Source organism: Eleutherodactylus coqui, chromosome 1 (genome assembly GCF_035609145.1).
Source record: "Eleutherodactylus coqui strain aEleCoq1 chromosome 1, aEleCoq1.hap1, whole genome shotgun sequence".
NCBI lineage: Eukaryota > Metazoa > Chordata > Amphibia > Anura > Eleutherodactylidae > Eleutherodactylus > Eleutherodactylus coqui.
Genome location: NC_089837.1, coordinates 452,091,706 through 452,112,125, shown reverse-complemented (window position 1 = coordinate 452,112,125; position 20,420 = coordinate 452,091,706). Strand labels below are relative to the sequence as shown.

The 20,420-nt window shown below is 43.4% G+C and overlaps 1 protein-coding gene across 1 annotated transcript in view; it reads left to right on the top strand.

Moving 5' to 3' along the window:
• WDFY2 (WD repeat and FYVE domain containing 2) overlaps positions 1-14,464 on the top strand; it is a 69,455-nt gene extending 54,991 nt beyond the window's left edge. Inside the window, exons 8-12 of the mRNA XM_066593534.1 lie at positions 72-177; positions 5,835-5,936; positions 8,365-8,495; positions 10,181-10,289; positions 13,494-14,464. Coding sequence (XP_066449631.1) covers positions 72-177; positions 5,835-5,936; positions 8,365-8,495; positions 10,181-10,289; positions 13,494-13,523 — 478 coding nt within the window. The 3' untranslated portion in view covers positions 13,524-14,464. The remainder of the gene's footprint in view (positions 1-71; positions 178-5,834; positions 5,937-8,364; positions 8,496-10,180; positions 10,290-13,493) is intronic.
• Positions 14,465-20,420: the final 5,956 nt, after the last annotated feature.

Here is a 20,420-nt window from a genome sequence, read left to right as displayed (position 1 = left end):
CCTTTTAACAAATGTTGACCGTTGGCAGACATTATTTTACTAAATGAATTTTTGTTCTTTGTGTCTTCCAGTGACAAGATCCAGTCCATCTCGTACGCACACCATTCCCGGCAACTCATTTCCTGTAGCGCTGATGGTGGAATTGTAGTCTGGAACATGGATGTTGAGAGACAGGAGGTTAGTTTTAAGATGTTCTTTTATTTTGTGTTTTGGGTTAATTTTTAGTTTACTTCTTAGGGTGGCCATAGACCCTCTCTCCATAAAAGTGACATTGGGTGAACATAAACCCTTATGTAGTTCTCATCGCTCCAACTCTGGTCAATGTTGGCCATCTTCCTCTGTAGCCCTAGATAATACTTGATAGCATTGCTTAGCAGTATCCACCAATGCTTGCGCTAAGTGTAGGGGACACAAGCCGATGTGCATGTGTCATCCACAGGTTTTGGCTGGTAGCGTTGTAAGGGGGTGAGAGAATATTCATGTCCATGAGAATCGGTGTGCACAACAGTGAAGATTGTGTTTGAAGGGTTTGTAGGCCTCCAGTAGTTCGAAGGGCTATGGGTTGGTTAGTGTAGTATCTTGCATGTAGAGCTTGGGTACTAATGCGACTGCGAGATGTCGTGGCGCAGCAGATCACCTGACCGGTATAGTTTAAGAAGTGTCATAGCAGGAAGGACCTTTAGCTAATGTGGTCAACGACATTGAGTGCTCATAGTGTGAGTGCGCAGTACCTAAGGGGCGGATTGGGTTGGGCTACGGGTATTTAGATGAGGCGGTATCTACCAATGGCCAGTATGTGCTGTGGAGGTTACTTGCTGCTACCAAGGGTTAAATGCTATGTCTCACATACTGTTAGTAACTCAGTGTAATGTTCAAGTCTTCATCATCCTCCTATCAAGTGGCAAAATTAACTACCGTCGTTCAGAAAAGTTCAGCTTTTTATATGTGCCGCCTCTGTCTGTCACCGCCGCACCATACACAAGACCATCACCTACTTCATTGTTGCTATGCAACAGTCAGAATATTTTTTTGGGTTGCTGCGTATGAAACAGCAGGGGCAAATAATCATTCATTAGGAAGTTTGGACTACCAAGTGAAAACTTGTAATGGGAAACTCCACCTCTCTCTGCCCCAGCTGGACAGCCCTGGCGATCCGCTGATCATTGCACGTCCCAGTTACTTGAAGCATTTAGTTTTTCTCCCCAGACAAAGTTGCAGGTGGGCGCTGAAGGAAAAATCGACTGTTTACAAGGAACTTATTCAAATTAATGGGTGAGGCTGTGATTACATAGGCAAGTTTCCAATGCAAATTTTGTGCTTTGTAAGATGAACAGAACTCGCACAGAAACGGACACTATTGTTTTCAATGGGTCTATTCACCTGTGCAGTTTTTGTTTTTTTTTCTCCCGCAGCGAGATAGAAAATGCTGCTATTTTTTTTTTCTGTGATTTGAAAGAAGACTCGCCCATTATTTCCTATGGGCAAGGTAAAAATCTCACACTATTATTGTACGTGCGAATTTCATACAAGTGCAATTTTTTTTTTTTTAATAAAAAAAAAAAAAGGCAATTTTAAAATATTTGTGGTGGGAAGCGCATGCCATGGATTTAAGAGCTCAATTTATAGTGATTTGCCAATCCCTAATGGAGACCTGGCTCGCTAGATCTCTTTCCTATTTTAGGAAGTGCCCAGTTCTCTCCAGGAACATGTTATGTGAAAGTGTACAAAAAAAAACACAAAACAAATTTATAGAGTATTGGTGGGGTTTAGTATCAGGTCCCTCAAGAACATTGGTATATGGAGTACACCCCGGACAGACTTGCACATATCTTTACTGACACCTTGCCTCTATGTTGGAGAGGCTGCGGGCGTAGGGGCATGCTTTTACATATCTTTTGGAGCTTCCCACTTATTTCTAGTCTATGGGGTTTGGTGTTCCGTTTCTTGAATTCACTCTCCCCTTCACCCCAAATTATGAGTAGTCTGGGCCTGGTCCTTCTGTTACTTGGCATTGACATCCTCCCACTGAATTTCAGAACTATCGCATGCCATGTTCTTCATGCTTCTTGTCTCACGCTTGCACGAAACTGGAAAAGCAATAGAATATCTTCCATAGAAGATATCATACTGATAGTCCAAGGTGGGAAACTAGGCGCCTTCATCGACAAATGGAACATATGGCTTAACAATTATCCTCCGTTAATCTAAAAACCTAACCCCTCCCCTTACACCCCCAGCCATCAGTACCCCAAGGCTCAATAACTATCAGTATGGTGCACACTGGTTAAATGTTTCTTGTTTCAAATGTTAATGTTATTAATAAAATATTCCGAGCATTACAGGCTGCAGTTAGTTATGTACAAAATCTGCATCCCGGCCTATATGCTGTATAAGTCTACTACAGATAGTGGGGTGATACAGAAGGTAAAGGGGCTGGAGATGTGCACGGTATGGCGAGGTGGAGAGTGAGGGATTCTATACAGATAAACAATGGTCAGACATTAAGCCGTGTGGTGGCTGAATCGGTATGACTGCAGGGGGCGGCTGGCAGGGATTGCAGTCGGTAGGTCAGGGAGCATGTTATCAGGTGGAGTACAGAGGGGTTTGGTTTAGGAGATGTGGTATGCCTCCCTGAAGAGGTGCGTTTTTAGGGCATGCCTGAAGTTTTGTGAGCCGGGGATTGCCCAGATAGTTTGGGCAATCCCTAAATTATACATTGATGGTGCTCCTGAATCCTTATGTGCAGTCTACTTTCAGACTTCTCACCTTGTGGAAAGGAAATAGATATCTGAAGGCTACTATTGGCTGTCGCTGTCACCCAGAGAGTCCCAATCCCCTTGTCATGTATCCAAGGCTATAAAACACAGAAGGCAAAATGAGTCTATACTTCAACTAAGCCCTTCATAGAATAGACACTAATAACTAAAACTAAATTCTTTAAAAACTTGGGCAAAGGAACTACACCATCCACCATGTCAAACTGGGGAATGACTAGGTGTCAGTTGTAGGAGACGCCCTCACATATAATTAACTCAGACATTTATCGCATAGATGTTGTGCTTATATCTCTAGGCATGACTATTATGTCAACTTTTGCACCCAGATAAAGAAAAACCTATATCGCTGCTCAAAACTCAATTTTTAAAGGAATTTTTCGGAGTTGCAGATCGCCGTTCTATTTTCATATATTCCAAAGAGGATACGTATTTATTGTAGCTCGCAATTCACAGTATCCCAAATTCACTATTCAACGAGTTTCCCCACTAGTATGATGGTTCATCAGGAAAATGGGAACCAATAACGAATCGTGAAGACAAGCGCATTGAAATGGTAAGCAAATACGCAGGTTTCCCGCTTAAACACTGCGTATTTGCAGCAGCCTATTCACTTCAATGGTCCTTTTGCAGTGTGTAATACACATCAAAATAACTCATGCTGCGTATTTTTTGATGCAATCGCACATCATGTGAAAAATTGTTCTCCTGTGAATTGACCCATTAAAATTAGTGGGTTTCATTCACTGCATTTTACGTGCGCAAATGCACTCTGGTGCATGAGTCCTTACTATACAGTCTTACAATTACAACGGATGTCACCAATATACACTTAATGGGGTACTGCTAGGGAAAAGTGAGATGGAAAAAGACCTGGGGGTACTTGTGGACTGTAGACTTTGCTTTTGCAGCAGCTGACTGGCATTGGTTGCTCCAGTTAAGTCTTGGGGTGCATTAAAAGAGGTATAGGGGCGAGGGACGAGAACATTATTCTTCCACTATATAAGGCACTCGTCAGGCCCCACATGGAATACTACGTACAGTTCTGGTCACCAGTGCTCAGGAAAGATGTTCCAGTGCTTGAGGGGGTTCAAAGAAGGGCCACTAAATTAATAAATGAAATGGGAGGACTGGAATACCCAGAGAGGCTAACAAAACTGGGATTATTTACCGTGGAAAAAATACGGTTAAGGGGTGATCAAATAACTATGTATAAATATATTAGGGGACAATACAAGGATCTCTCCCACGATCTGTTTATACCCAGGACTGCGACGGTAACAAGAGGGCATCCGCTTCGTCTAGAGGAAAGCAGATTTCATCACCAGCACAGAAAAGGGTTCTTTACTGTAAGAGCAGTGAGACTGTGGAACTCTCAGCCTGAGGACATGGTGATGGCAAAATCCATAGAGGAGTTTAAGCGGGGACTAGACATCTTTCTTGAGCAGAAGGGTATTACAGGATATAGACATTAGGTGACCAGCGGGTTGTTGTTTGGGGTTTTACAGGCAGTTAGGAACTATTAGAGGTTGATCCAGGGATTATTCTGATTGCCATTAGGGAGTCGGGAATGAAATTTTCCCCCAAATGGGCTAATTGACTTCTGCCTCTTGGGGTTTTTGCCTTCCTCTGGATCAATTGGGTTTTTTTTTTTAAAAAAAGGCTGAAATAGATGGACCTTGTCTTCATTCAGCCTAGCATACTATGTTACAATTGGCGCTTTAAAAGGCAACCATTAGGCTGATATGGCCCTCAGTGATTTGGGTTTGACATCCATGTATTAGAGGTTGCTGTCTCTGGTAACTTGTTCATGCCATCTCATATATGGAATATTCCATTTAATCTCTTGTCAAATGAACTGGTGCCAGCCATGGTTTATCTAGCAAAGTAAACCACAAGTCCTCAAATGTATGTATTCATATGCCATGACTAAGAGGTTTTGGTTTGAAACGTGTAGGCAAGTTATATAACCTACTCCATGATTTTACTCCATGATTGTGCATGAAGAATAAAGTGTCTAAAATCCAAGCTCCTGGAACTTTTCCTTTGTTTGTGGTCTTTAGCAGTGGTTTTCTGCACCCTTGCACTCCGTGGGGAAAAATAATGAGACTGGCGTCCTTTTTGAGCTCAAATTTATATAAAACACTTCGTTGTATTTTTCCGTTCCTATAAGCTAATTCAATTTGTCAATAAACTCGTGTTCTAGGCGGTGATTCCTGTAACCAATGTTGTACTATAAGTTTTCTAGCCATATACAACTTCTGTGTAATTGCCAGCTTGAGAGGTTCTGTGGTGGGCAGGTCATCTACGTATCCAAGGATACAAATCTATCACGTCAAGCTGGTAGACAGATCGTGTACTAAGCTGACTAGGTCCACCGCCACTTTCCATTATCCATCCTATGGCTAGCTTAAGAGCTCCTGTAGCAAGCAGACCTTCATATCCAAGGACACAATATGGCGTCAAGCTGATAATTATGTACGGAGTTGACCAGGTCCAACACTTATAATATCACTCCAGCTTTTGGACTTGACCGCATCATGTGAAGTAGGTCAGGCCTGCTCACCTTGCAGAGGTTATAAAACAGGGTATCTTTTGAGTCTAATATTCTATAAATATTAGCCTTCTGTATACCCCATGTACTGTATAAAGATGAGATAACGTGTGTGTCTCACTTGAAGGTATTTGCGGTAATCTATTCAGTATCTTTTGCCATTGTTCCTCTTCTGTCAGTCCCAGATCTCCTCCCATATTTCTTTGACTGCCCAGATCATCCATGATCGATTTAAAAACTATGCCTAGTGTGGCGCAAAGTGTTAAGGCAGCAGTACGTTCAATCTCTGAATGGTTCAGGTAGCCCGCTCAAGGTTGACTCCGTCTTCCATCCTTCCGAAGTCGGAAAAGGAGTACCCAGCTGAGCGCTGTGGAATAAGTTGGCGCTATACAAATAACAAGTCCCTTCTCAATTCCTATAGAGTATGCTCCGACATCCATGCCTAAATAGTTTGTGGTGCCGTATGTCTGGTGCAATATTTACTCCGTTTTTTTTCTGTTCTCCAGACTCCAGAATGGTTGGACAGTGACTCCTGTCAGAAGTGTGACCAGCCTTTCTTCTGGAACTTCAAACAGATGTGGGACTGCAAGAAGATAGGCCTCCGACAGGTGCGTACCCGTTCTTAAGGTTATTTCCCAGTAAAGATCAGCAGAAAACATGAGCTCTGGAGGTGTCATGGCTTGTCTTGTTCACAGAAGACCATGCATGGACTGGTGTAAAGCTGCTTAGATCTAAATGTAGCTGTTATCTAATGGGGATTTCCTGTTTTCAGAACATTGAGACTTCTTTTGCATCTGAGGTCTCTTGTGACCATTGTAATCTGTTGCTTTTGGTGCTTATCTGTGAAACTAACACAAGACACACCAAGTCGAACCTCAAGCTTAAAGGGAGCCCATCAGCATTTTTGACCATACAAAACTGCTGAGGTCGCTAGTCCAGGGCAGGGGAGAGGAGATATTGCATATCTTCACCGATGCTTATGAAGTTTTAATTGCCGGAGTGCCGTGAGGTCTGGGTTTTTCTTAAGTTCTGTCCATTGAGTTGCTTAACAGTTCTGATTGACAACTGTAATGGTCTCCTGGTTGGCTGCTACAGCTGTCAGTCAGAACTGTGGAGCACTTCAGAGAGAAGGCCAGCTCTGATGGCACCTCCTCGAGTCACGTGCAGGGAATTAAAACCTAATCTAGAGTCCTGCAGATGGTAAAAGCATTAGTAAGGATATGTAAAGGTCCCTCTTGCCCGCCCCTACCTACCTGTCAGTGCCTTTACATGTTTAAAATGGACATCCTCCCTTTAATGGAGGTTGCCTTAGATGCAGTTACATCAGAATATGTAGCATTAATGAACCCATTGACCATGTGCATTGCACAGCTTATACATATCCGTGCATAGAGATAAAGTGCTCATTTTACACGGGTGCTTCAAGTGCTCTTTGAGTGCACCCACTTTTTTTACTAGGTACAGATATAAGCAACTGCTAGACGGTGAAATTTACGTTCTATTGATACACCAGTATTTGAATTGGAGACGTGTTTCTGTACATGCACAAAAGCAGTGACTGGCAGCATAAACGGATGTAGAGAAGTACCAAAACTTTTTATTGCCCCATTACAAAAGACAGCGACGTTTCGGCCGTAGTGGCCTTCCTCAAGCTCTGACCCGTGTGCAGTGACTAATGCACTCCAGTAGGTTCACTGTGGCTGAATTGGGGTTGAGGCAAGATGGAGCACATGCTACAGGACCTGCTTTCTTGTAAGGAGTGTAAAGACGCAGACCATGAGAATAAAACCTCATATTTTAAAAGGCCAGTACCACACAATCTTACACATTTACTGTACTATCTTCCAAGGCCCAACCTATGACCGATGTGGCTATCTGTAACATTTTGATGACCCGGCCTACTTGTGTTGGCCTCACCTGTTTAATAATTTGGATCCACCTGCAACATGAGGCCACTTTGTTGCCCAGATTTGCCTTCTCTTTCAGGAGGTTTCCTCTTTTTCCAGGAGTCTGCAGACATTCCGGGATTGTCAACAAGTATGAATTAAATGCTTTTGCCTGCCATACCCCTTTATCATATAGGTATATATTAGATAGATGGTAAGCCTTAATTTGTGGCGTACAACTGCTGGGACCCTCACTGATTGCTGGAACAGAGAATCCTTGTCTCTTGTCCCTCCAGCTCTACAGCCTTGGCCAAGAGGAATTTACATGGAACCGTGATCCAATATGTAGCTGCCACTCTATTCAAATTATTTGGAAAATATGGCAATGGTCGCTGACGACATGCAGTATTCTGAGCTTGTGCTGATAGCAGCCGTAATCTCAGCAAATATGGACGCAGCTCAGTCCTAAAGTTCACACTACGGCTCTAGTGTAAACAGATGGTTCGCTAAAATAATTATTTACAGGCGGTTTGTATCGTAGATGCTGCGATCAACAGTAAAACGCGGGCATTGAAAAGCAGGCATTTTCGCTTTTTCGTACAGTCGGGGATATGAATTGTGTAGCACAACAAAAACCGCAGCATGCGCTATTTTGCTACAGAATCCGCGTTGTCTGTCTCCATTGATATCGATAGAGGCCTCTAACCCGCAGGCCATATGCAATTAACATTGTATATGTGCTGCGGGTACCCGCGTCATAGCTAAGCGACAACGCGGGAAATACAAACAAAAATACTGAGTTGTGCATGACCGCCTGCGAGCCTCCGTGGTCATCCGCAGTACAGTTATAGGAGGGTACGTAAAGTGACCAGCCGGGCTCACAGACTGAATCGGTTACAGCCCTCCCGCATGCGGAATCTAACCCGAGGCTGAGAGAAAAGGAATGACCTGCAATATCAGAAACAGCTGATGGACACGTGTGGTGCTATTTTTCATTTTATAAAGTTTTCAAAACTTATACAAGTCCTTTAATGATACAGCAAACTGCACCAAGATGATGAAACCTGAGCTCTAAGTGGTCATGGACCCTCTTCCCCTGGACTATTTGGACACAAGTCCCTTTTTAAAATTTCTATTTCTGTCATTTTAGCATCACTGCAGAAAGTGTGGAAAGGCCGTTTGTGGAAAATGCAGCTCCAAGAGGTCCACGATTCCCCTCCTGGGCTTTGAGTTTGAAGTACGTGTGTGTGATAGCTGTTACGAGTCCATCACAGATGAACAGTAAGTTAGGGAAAGCTGAGTGCACGGATTATTGAATATAGACTAAAACATTAAAGAGTATCGGTCACTGTTTTAAGATTATTATATGAACATGGGGGGACACACACACACACACACACACACACACATCCGTGTCGCACATTGTGACTGGGGATGGAACAAGTCTAAAGGTTGTGGCTAGCTCTGAACGAGTCCATGTGGTGGAGCTTTTAGACTTGCACAGTGAAATAACTGATAAACCACATTCACTATTACTCAGTTGCATATGTGATGTCACATGACAATTGTCAGCATATAGAGGAAGCTGCCAAATGATCTAGTTCAAGAGCAATGGACAGGGGTGGAACCCCTAATGAATATTAAAGGACAGCCATCCAATGGTCAGAAAGTCCTTTTACTTTAAAATATTGGGGCTGAGTATCTGCAGTCAACGGAACGACCCTTTATAGTGGTAGTAATGGCTGTCGTAACTTCAGACACTGCTACTCTACCACTTTCCCATATGTTTTAATGGTGTGCAGTCTGAACCCATTGGCAGAGACTGCTTAAAGCGTACCTAACTTTTCAAATAACTTCAGAATAAGCTGTCATGCGCACATGAGATGTAACGCTAGTTCTAGCTATTGTACGACTTGTATCCTGTATTTTTCCACATTATCCGCCTCTGCAGGCTGGATCTGTATTTCTGAGCTGGTGAGAAGCATCTAGCTGCTGTGCTATAGATTGTGCACAGAGAACTACAACTTCTGCCCTCTCTCTGTAGTATACACAGGCATAACATCATCACGTAGAACAAGGTATAGCAGTACTGCACAGTGGAGATGTGAATAAATAGCAAATAACTCATAATTGGCTCCAGCAAGTTACCTGTGTGTGTATCTCCCTCCACCCTCACCTGTCTGCTGTCATAGACTTCAATGAAGATGATGACTAACTTCCACTTAGCAGCAGGCAATAGTCATTTAGGAGGAAGAGGGGCTCCTAGTGGTCAGCACTTTAGAGAGACCATTCAGGACAAAAACATCACTAAAGTAAATAGTTTTTTTTAGTTATCACATGGACTACCATATAAACACAAGTTGTTTGAAAAGTTAGTGATCATTTAAATCTACTCAGCACAACCTCCACATTGCAGCGCCAGGGAGAAGAGAAGCGATGGGTTATGTAGAAGTGACATGTTTTATTTTGGCGTTTAATGACTGATGCTCTTTAAGGTCCAATTCACAGAGCATTATGGACTTTAGCAAAAGCCAGGAATAAATCCTAAAGAGAGGAGAAATAAAAAGAAAGGCAGAGTGTGATTGTTCTCCGTAAGAGAAACCAAGTAGATATGATACCTTTTAATGGCTAACACAAATACGTGATGGTACAGCCAGCTTTTGAACCTCCTCAGGGTTCTTCCTCAGCTATAATGGAACAGATTTGTTCCATTATGGCTGAGGAAGAACCCTGAGAAGGTTCAAAAGCTCGCTGTACCATCACGTATTTGTGTTAGCCATTAAAAGGTATCATATCTACAAGATTACTTGGTTTCTCTTACTGTGAACAATCACACTTTGCTCCACTGCTAACACCGTACCAAACGTTTATTAGTTTAGGCACTGTGTAAATAAATAAGCCTGAGTGAATCCCAAACCTATTATTTGTTCCTTATCTTTCTTTTAACTTTATTTCTCTCTTTTCAGACGTGCGCCAACTGCGACATTCCATAATAGTAAACACAATATAGCCCATGTACACTTCGACCCTACAAGAATCTGGTTACTGACTTCAGGAACAGACAAGGTCATTAAGGTTAGTAATGAAGTCAGATTATGACTGCCGTGTACACAAAGTCTCCCACGTAGCTCTACCTGCGTGATACCAGCAGGCGCTCAAAGATTTAGGTCTAAGGGTCACATTCTGGTGCTGACATAAACAACTTAATAACTTTCCAAAGTAATCATGGATTTGAGTGGCGCTGTCTCTCATTTTAGGGTGCGTTCACATGTGGCCAATTTTGGGGCAGATTTCTGCTATGGATCAACATCAAAATCCACACTGGATTTCACGTTTTCTATTGAAGGGATGAAGTCCGGTGCGGATTAGAATATGGAATGTTCTGCTGCAGAAAATTCTCAGCAAATCCATCACATGTGAACTCAATGGATTTGCTGCGAGAACATGAAAGCAAAGTAAGGCGGCGTTCACACTAGCATCATGGGTAGTGTTGAGCAAACCAAAACAGCCAAACCCTGTTTGGGGTCAAACTTTACTAAACGTTTGGTGCAAATCCCAACCCTGGGCAGTTCATCTTACTTGAATCCACAAAAAAAAAATTTCCGTTCCCTTTTCCCCCCTTCTCCTTTTTTCTTTTTCCTGCTCCTTCAATTTCCTTTAAAAACAGCTCAGAAGTACTTGGATACACTCCTAGATGAGCTAAGACTGTTATACAGGGCTATATTGGCACTCGGACAGTTCTAGAGGTATTGGTGAAGTTTCGGTTCAGAACTAATTCTGACTGAAACGAACTCTTCACCGAAATTTGTCGAATTGACCAAACTGAAGTTGGTTCATCACTAATGGCTTTCGTTCATACTGGAGTCGGACAGCTATACTAGATCCATTTCCAAAAGCATTCTGCCAGGCTCTGTTGACTGATAATGGCGGGGCATTGGAGTTCGAACATGTTTGGCAGGGAGAATAAATGGTGCTGCAGACTAGCAGAGTAAACCATTCTTCATGTCAAAAATGCTACATCCCTGATAGTTCTTTAGATCTGTGTCTCTAGGCTTCTGTCACCTTTTCCTATGGCAGCCATGTTCATGTTTATTGATTTTTATCGTATGATATCTCAAATGCAAGATCTTCGAAACGCGAAATAAACAGAAAACGCAGAAGATCATCGCTTGATATAAGTAGGTATCAAGTGCTAGTTTGACGCTTGCCATGCCTGTACACAAGCTGATTCTAAGATTCAGTGTAGGTGGTTTTGGCAGTAATTCCACTACATTGGTAAACAGCCATATTGGGCAAGATCCAACTGACTAATCGTGCCAATTGGACACATTAGATCTGGTCTACCTGGAACCGTTTCACATAAATAGAAAATCATTAGTTTCTGTGCCCAATAACCGCCGTCAATTGCCATCTTTCCCCAGCTGGCATGAAACTTCTCGGTGATGAGAGTGCCGTATGATGAGATGATTATGGCACGTAGCATTGCTATTCAGGACAGAGGGACTAGCTGGCTTATATTAAATGATATCTGTCACCATACTAAGCCACCACCAGTGGCGCTATTAAGTATGTTCACTGCATTACACACTAAAAAAAAAAAACATAAAATATTAGTTATTTAAACTTCTTACTTTACACACAGAATGCCACATGGTAATATTCCTGGTCTGGAGTCTTCCGTGTAGTACCTGCAGCCCCCCTAGTCACGGCGTCTGTAGACTATCCACACCACCTCCCTGGCTCCTCACATCCGCATTCGTCACTCTGAAATCCCGCACATATGCCATGCAGCCTTCTGCCATGTCTTCCAGCGCCGTGCACTGCCGAACTGAAGGTTTATACACGCCAGTCTTTGACAAGCTAAACCAGTGTAAGGCCTCCCTCACACAGGCGTTTTGTACAGCGTTTAGCGCTGCCTTTTCAGCCCAGCGCTAAACGCTGTACAACACTCCCATTCATTTCAATGGGGCTGCTCACACAGGGCTGAAAACGCAGCGCCTTCCAACGCTGCGCTTTGACAGCGATGCAAGTTCTATTTTGGGGCGTTTTCAGCCCTGCGTCACCCATTGAAATGAATGGGCAGCGGTTTTAGCACTGCAGAAATCGCGGCAACACTTGGTGCCGCGTTTTTGGCAGCGTTAACCGCTCACCGGTTTTCGGGGTGGGGGCTTGCAATAGAAGCCCTACCCCGAAAATCAGTCCCAGCTAGGTAGAGAGAAAAAAAAAAAGTAATACTCACCTAGCCGCTGCAGTCTGGGTCGTGGCCGCTGGTCTCTGCCGCTCATCCGGGCTTCCTCTGCACTAACAAGTCTATTGCTGGCCAGGTTTGAGAACTCCGTCGAACTCCGAGAATTCTGGCGTAAATGTTTAAAAAAAATATAGGAGGAATTCATAAACGCAAATACACACATGTAATGCATTGAACATGCTGGATAACGCTATCGCTTAATAGTGGAATTCCTGGTCCAATGTTTCCTTTAAAACTACTGGCCTCTGCAATGGGGTCCACTGGGGTCAGGTTTAGGCTGCTGTCACAGGAGTGTAATACAATGTCTCGGCCCAACTTGGGGTCTGCTGACCTGAACGCGCTGATCTCTCAGATACCCATGATGTTGTGAGTTTGGATCACTGGACCACAGCAGCGACCTTCTATAGCCAGTGATTGGCTGCAGCAGTCACATGTCCTGGTCAGAAGCAACCAAGAACCACAGAGAGGCTGTGAAGCAATTTTAAGTAATGGGCAAACTCCTTTAATAGGAATGCAGAAATGTGCCTGTATTCCGCTTATGTGAAAGCGCCTTAATACTGTAACCATATGTGAACAATTCAGCCACTGACCTCTTTATGCCATTATATCTTTATGGTCACATGACCATATTGTAAATTATTATACGTATATGCAAATGTACTTGCAGGCCAAAGCTCATTGACGCTCATGCCCAACATTGCTGTCATCGGTTTTCTTTATGGGAAGTTTCAGCTTTAGGGTGCCTTCACACTTACCATCGTGATATCGCCCCGTTTTTTTAACATGAATGTCAATAGGACTTTCTAATGTTAAAAACGCATCGCACAAAAAACGCAAGTTTGTGGTTTGACTTTTTTGCAATGCGTTTTTAACATTAGAAAGTCCTACTCGCATACGCGTTTTAAAAAAAACGCAGCCATATCGCGATCACAAGTGTGAAGGCCCCCTTAGAGTTTTGAAGCGCAAAATTAATCGACAGTTCATAAAAACTTTTTTTCTGAGTGATACTTTTTTTTCTTCTTCTCTTGCAGCTTTGGGATATGACACCGGTCGTCTCTTGATAACATTCTACAAATCGAGCTCAGCATCCGTAATTACGGAAGTAGAAGATTCAGTGCAGACTCTACCAGGAAGTAGTAGGCGGAGTATCTAGTGGTTAAGGTTTTATTGATTCCAGTTTCTGGGGAGAGAGCTTCTCTCTGTATTAATGCTGCATTGAATGATACAAGGTCCTGACTAATCTGAGCCTGGGACTATGGCAGCTCCACCTCCACGTTTTGAACTTACCTTTTGGGTTTGTTGATTTGTTTGGAGTTTAATGTGCAGGTTGTTCTGCACTATATTTACTGGAGATTATATATAAAGATGGGGGACACCAACTATATAGAAGCTAATATTACGGTTGGTGTCCTCCATCTTTTATCTTGAGGATCCTTCTATTTTAAACCCTTCCTATCATGCTTTCTTTGGATTATACATTCCTGCTAAGGCATTAATATGACTGTCTAGAAGAAAATCCAAAAATGTTGCAGTGATCATGTTCTCTAAATACAGTATTTTCATTCTTCTTCCCTCCTCCTTCCACTTTGTCTCCATACAAATCCTGGCCATAACATTTCATTATGACAACATATTAGTGATTTGTCCTTAACCCTTTGAATCCAATTTTGGATTCAGAGTTTCCTAGGGGTTTTTCTCTTCCTGCTATTTTACAATCAGAACAATATACAAAAATCAGGATAGCGCTTCCAGAGTATATCCTATGATCATATCATGATCATATTACTTATATCTTGTCTCACTCACCCGGTGCACAGTGAAGATCCTGTTTGTTAGGATCCTCACTCACACCCTTTATCCAGGTCCTCTTTTATATATACTGCGCCTTTAATTCCCTGGTGTCCTGCTGGGCCAGTCAGCTGGGGAGCCGCATTCGTCCTCCGTCTCTCAACCAGAGAGCCGCTCTGAAAAGTCAGTGTATAGATAAAAACAGATCCGCGCTCCGGGAATATGGCACTTCTAGCAAGTTTATTCACACAACGCGTTTCATCCCTTCATGGGGACTTTTTCAAGTGTAACAATACATTCAAAATACAATCTATTTATAATAAATGTGGATGTGGTAGGTATGTGGATTTTATTATAAATAGATTTTCAAGTGTAACAATACATTCAAAATACAAAGTCCCCATGAAGGGATGAAACGCGTTGTGTGAATAAACTTGCTAGAAGTGCCATATTCCCGGAGCACGGATCTTGTTTTTATCTATGTACTGCTATTTTACAATGGCGCCACCTGCTGGCTAGAGCCAGTACTGCGGTATTGAACATGCTGGCAAGGCCTCTGACAACAGAGTGGCTAGTAATATACAGTAAGAATACCCTGCAGGACGTCTTCCGACATCAGAAACTGTACAGCCTTCAATTAGAATGTCTTTAGACGTCAGACAGTAGATTGGAAAGGGTTAATCATAATCAACATTAGTTAAATAATGGGGGGAAAAATTCCATTTGCTAAACTGTATTTATATTTAAAAAAAAAATAAAAATAGAACAAAAAGTAATATTGAATTCACACATTAAACTCATTTATGATGTCAGAAGTTTTTGGAAATGACCGTTATGTCATAGGGACATGAAAAAGTTTTGATCAGTGCTGGTCCGGGTGCTGAGACCCCTACTGCCTGCTAGAACAAAGCCATAAAGTGTTCATCCTCTCTGTTATCTGCAGACGGACTCAATGGAAAGTCTATGAGTTCGTCTTCGCCTAGTGAGCAGAGACAGCGTTGGGATGTACGTTTCACACTCTTTGTTCTAGCCATCGTTGGAGGTCTCAGGCCCAAGACCCTCCGCAGATCAAACCTTTTGGACATGTCCTTATGAAATGACATATACTTTAAGCAGACTGATGTATGGCTAGTGGAGAGAGGTGAAGTCGAGGTTTGGAGTGGCGTTGGGGAAGGAGATCTCTGAGAAACCCCTAGTCTTCTCTCTGGAGAAGGATTTCTTGAGCTGCGGTACACCCTCTTCAAAGGGCAATTCAGTTTTTCAGCTCTACCTATTATCTCAGTGTTTTTAGTGAACGTCTCTAGAAAAAGCTGCTAGTTGTCTGTTTGTCCTGTCTGTTGTGGCAGAGCGGTTCAGCCAGGGCATCTGGGTGCTGTGTCACTACATTACGTATAGAGCAATTCTCCAAGCAGCTGTTGTATCTTAGGCAGTGCAGAATTGCAAATTCCTGTTCACACAGTTGTGGCCTACAAAAAGCGGCCTGTGCCTAAGCTCCAAAACTTCTTGGATTCACACATAGAAGCGGTCAGATTTTAGTGTTTTTATTTTTTCAGGTTTTTGATTAGTCCGTATGAAAACACTATTGTGTTTTTTGTTTTGTTTTTTTTGGCTGGGGAAGGGGGTGGTTTGCTCTGCGTGACTCGTGCATCATCGTCTTGTATGGTCCTAAATTTTAACAAAAGTTGCAAATTTGCAGTTTTTGCTACAAACTTTTAAAGAGAATGTAAACCATAACCCATTGTTTAAATCAAGCTGCTTTTTTTTTTTTTTTTTTCGTTTTGTTAAATGTGTATTAAGAATTTTTAGTGATTTGTTTTATTGATTTTACATTTTCAGTGTGATGATCTGTATTAATAAAAGATCCTGAAGTCCTGCAGATCTCACACTAATCACTAAGCCTAATAGTCTGGCACTTCCTGTTCTGTAAAAAAAAAAAAAAAAATTCAGTAGTCATCTCATTATCACAGGCAAGATTACACTGAAAGAGGACATCTATGTATAGATAACAGAGTCTGCCATTCACAATGGGCGTTAGTCACAGCTCACCTCCTCCCCTCCCTGCACAAGGACCTCTGCACATGTCACAGAGCATTGCCACAACACTGTCCCATAGAAATTGAGTCCTCTCCTGACTACTGGTTCCTATGGTCCATGTGGTTGCTATAAAGCATATTTCTGAATCTCATTAGTGGCAACCATCATGGCTGCCTCCATAGTCACGTGCAGAAAATACAATATCCAAAAAGTCTACAATCCAAAAAGTGAGATCTTATCAAAACCAAAACACTGATTATTTTTTGTCAAGTAAAAACATGTAGGTGATACATCAACTACTTAAAAAGGAAATGTATGATGAAAGCTTTAGTGTGAGTATGTGAAGACATTTTGCTAGTATATGCCTTCACTTCCCGATTGTTGGGGGTCCGGCCGCTGGTATCACCTCAGAGCTTTCATTCTAGCAGTCAGTGGAGTTCTGTGGATCGCTGTGGCTTCATCTGAAGTACTGCTGTTTTAAAGATCGTATGCAAGGATTGCAATGCTGACCCTCGCACTTGAACGGACCCCCACACAGCACAAGAATTAAGGGGGCTATGGCCTGTTTGCATTTTCTCTGCAGTGCTGCTCCTATCTCAGTACTGCAGAGAGACCTCCAGCAATAGCAATGAATGGCATATACTTACACAACATGCCTTCACGTTCCACAACTGGAATACCCCTTGGTAATTATGTCACCAGACTGCACTGCTAGAGATGAAGAACAGTACTAATAACGAAAACTGGAATTATGGGGATGTGATAACTGGGACTGTACATGATAAAAGCTGGACTGACCACCCCTGAGTGCAGAATAGGATCGGGACACGTGTTCCGCCTTTAGTGGTTCAGAATAGCTGATTTTGGAGATTTGTCAAATTGTTTGGAAAGCTTATCTTACATTTCCTATAAGGGAGCACTCACACAGGCGTATTCTCTGTACCTACTCAGGCTGTATGCTGATTAAATACAGACCGCACACAGACACATTACATTAAAGTGGTGGATTCAGATGTTTGTTTACACTGAGCAATGTTGCAACGTGTCCTTTTTTAGTGAGTATTCACAGACCCAAAACCCCCATTAAAGTCTGAGTGTGGAAGAGCAAAAATGCAGCATCCGTATAAACTGGTTTTAAGGGGTTTTTGTATTTTAATGCACTCCGCCTTTTGTGGGTTGTGACAAAACTGACATCATTTGGGTCCTCTTGCATTTTTTTTTTTTTGGCGTGTGAATCCAGATGTAACATGGGCTTAGACGCTCGTACAAAGGGAGTGACAACTGTATTGTGGGTAAAATGGTTGAAGGGTATCTAAGAGATGCGATCCTGGAGCACCTCAAGGAAAATGGCTGTATAACGGTGTATCAGCGTGGGTTTATGAGGGGTCACTCCTGTCAAACCAACCTGATCAGCTTCTACGCTTCAAAGTGTTTGATACTGTGCCGCATAAAAGGTTGGTATATAAAATGAGAATACTTGGTCTGGGTGAAAATGTGGGTAAGTAATTGGTCAGTGATAGAAAGCAGAGGGGGGTTATAAATGGTACATACTCTGATTGGGTCACTATTACTAGTGGGGTACCACAGGGGGCAGTACTGGCCATATTCTTTTTACTGTATTTATATTATGGAGAGATTGTACAATAAAATACCTGTTTGCAGATGACACAAAACGGTCAGGTAGCACAAGAGGACAGTATATGGTTAAAATGGATCTGGATAGGTTGGGGTTTCGGACAGAAAGGTGGAAAATGAGGTTTAACACTGATAAATGTAAGGTTATGGACATGGGCAGAGGAAATACATGTCACCATTACACACTAAATGGGAAACCACTGGGGAACACTGACATGGAAAAGGACTTGGGGGTTTAGTTAAAGGGGTTGTCTCGCGGCAGCAAGTGGGGTTATACACTTCCGTATGGCCATATTAATGCACTTTGTAATGTACATCGTGCATTAAATATGAGCCATACAGAAGTTATTCACTTACCTGCTCCGCTGCTAGCGTCCTCGTCTCCATGGTTCCGTCTAAATTCGCTGGCAGCTTGCTTTTTTAGACGCGCTTGCGCAGTCCGTTCTTCTCCTTTCAGCACGAGCCTGCGCAGACGAGCTGTCACCGCTCGGGAGCGCGCTGGAGCGGCCATTCTGTACCATCCTCTGTTAGAGGAAGGTGCAGAAACTGGAGCTGCCCAGCGGAGAAGCCCAGCCCAGCTGTCCCGAGAAGCCACCCAGGTAAGTGATGGGTCAGGGGGTGATCTTCACTAACAGGTGAAGGTCCCGGGCCACAGCGGTAGGCCCCGGAGCCCAGCGCTGGGGCGAGGGGGCCTTCGTCTGTCAGGGTCTAGCGCTGGGGAGCCGGGGCGGTAGCGCTGGGGAGCCGGGGGCTGCGCCGGTTACCTGCTGCCTGGCGGTGGGTGACTGGTCGGCCGTGTTCACTCCAGGGGTCCGGTCGGCGGCTGCGGGGCGTCGTGTTGTCATGGAGACACAGCTGGCAGCATCTCGGGAGCGCGCACGTCGGGCTACAGCAAGCGACGGGAAAAAAGCCGGCGGCCATCTTGGGGAAACTTTTATAAGTTGCTGAAACGCTGGAACGGTAAGTACAAACCAGCTAGAAAAGTCATTTACAGGGGGGCTTAGTAATGTATGCTTAATTAGGGGGACTGGGCAAAAAAAAAATTCACTGCTTCCTCGAGACATCTCCTTTAACTGAAACAACTGAAATAGGCTGAACTGGATGGACATGGCAGCCTTACACGCTGTTACTATGCATACGCCTGTGTGAATGAGGCCTTGTAGCGAGGTGCAACTAGATGCCCCAGCATATTCTGGCATAATCTATGGTATGCTGAGACCTGCCGCTGCCCGAGCCCCCTATGTATATACTTGTCTACCCAGCATAATGTACAGCTGTGATTTCTAAATCTAGTCCCGCTACCTACAAGTCCTGTTGTAGTTCTTATAGCCGTGAGTACTGGAGTAGAGTGTTCTTCATGCTGTATGCATATCCGAACGAGTAATAATCCGTCCAGGATAATGGTTACACATATTCCGGTACAACCTCATAACCAGAGTTGTCAGTGCATGTAATATATTGGCTGGGGGTCTTTATTTACAAGAGGCTGAATATAGCAGTAGGTAGAACCCATTACAATTTTGTTTCAAGTTTTATTCATTTTTTTTTTTTCCTGCAACTATAATAAAAGCGAAAAGGAACCAAATACCTATTCTCTGCCCTGGCTATCTAACACCTGCTCTACTGCAGTTCCTTGCCAGTCTTGTTTGTATTAGCTTCCTGCATGTAATCGGTGGCCACTGCCATCATATGCCATGCCCCTAGCCATCCTAGCTTCCATCGCTGAGTGGTAATGCCAGTAGTTACAGGCATATGGCCACTGATTGGCTGCAGTGGTCACCAGCATGCCCAAATGTGAATGAAAACCCCGGGTTTCGCTTGGGTAGAGAATTGGTGAGCACAGATCTCACATTTAGGGCTCATGTGCACGGGGAAAATCAGGCCCGCTGCGGATTCTATATGTAGAATCTGCAGCGGGTCCCTCCTGCCCCGCGGACATGATGCCTAAAAATAAGAATAAACTCACCTGCTCCGGGCGATGCGTGTCTCCCCTTCACGGCCGGATCTTCGGGAGCCGTTCCCGCGGGAGACCCACACTAAAATGGAGCATGTCCATTTTTTTTCCGCACACGTGGATCCGCGCCTGATGGGAAAAATGACATCTGCAGGTATTTAACTACCTGCGGGTGTCTAATGCATCCCTATGGGGCGCGGATCTGCGTGCGGGAGAAACGCTGTGGATTTAAAGCCCGTGGACATGAGGCCTTACAGCATTTTTTTAAAGCCTGATGAGGCATAGTGGTAGAATAGTGAACTGTCACAGCTTGAAAGGGAGGGACGCTTCCAGAGCACGGCTCCTCTCTTCTATATGCAATCATGGGATGTACCCAGTTCTTATACTCGCAGGCATGCTATCTTCACAAGTTGTGTACATCTTTATATCCAACCACTTCTTAATGGTCAGCACAGCCTCACATACAGAAATATAAGTGGACCAGAGATAGAAGCAGATTTAGTTGGTTTTCTTTGTTTATAGACCCGGTGCCAAAAGTAGATCATGT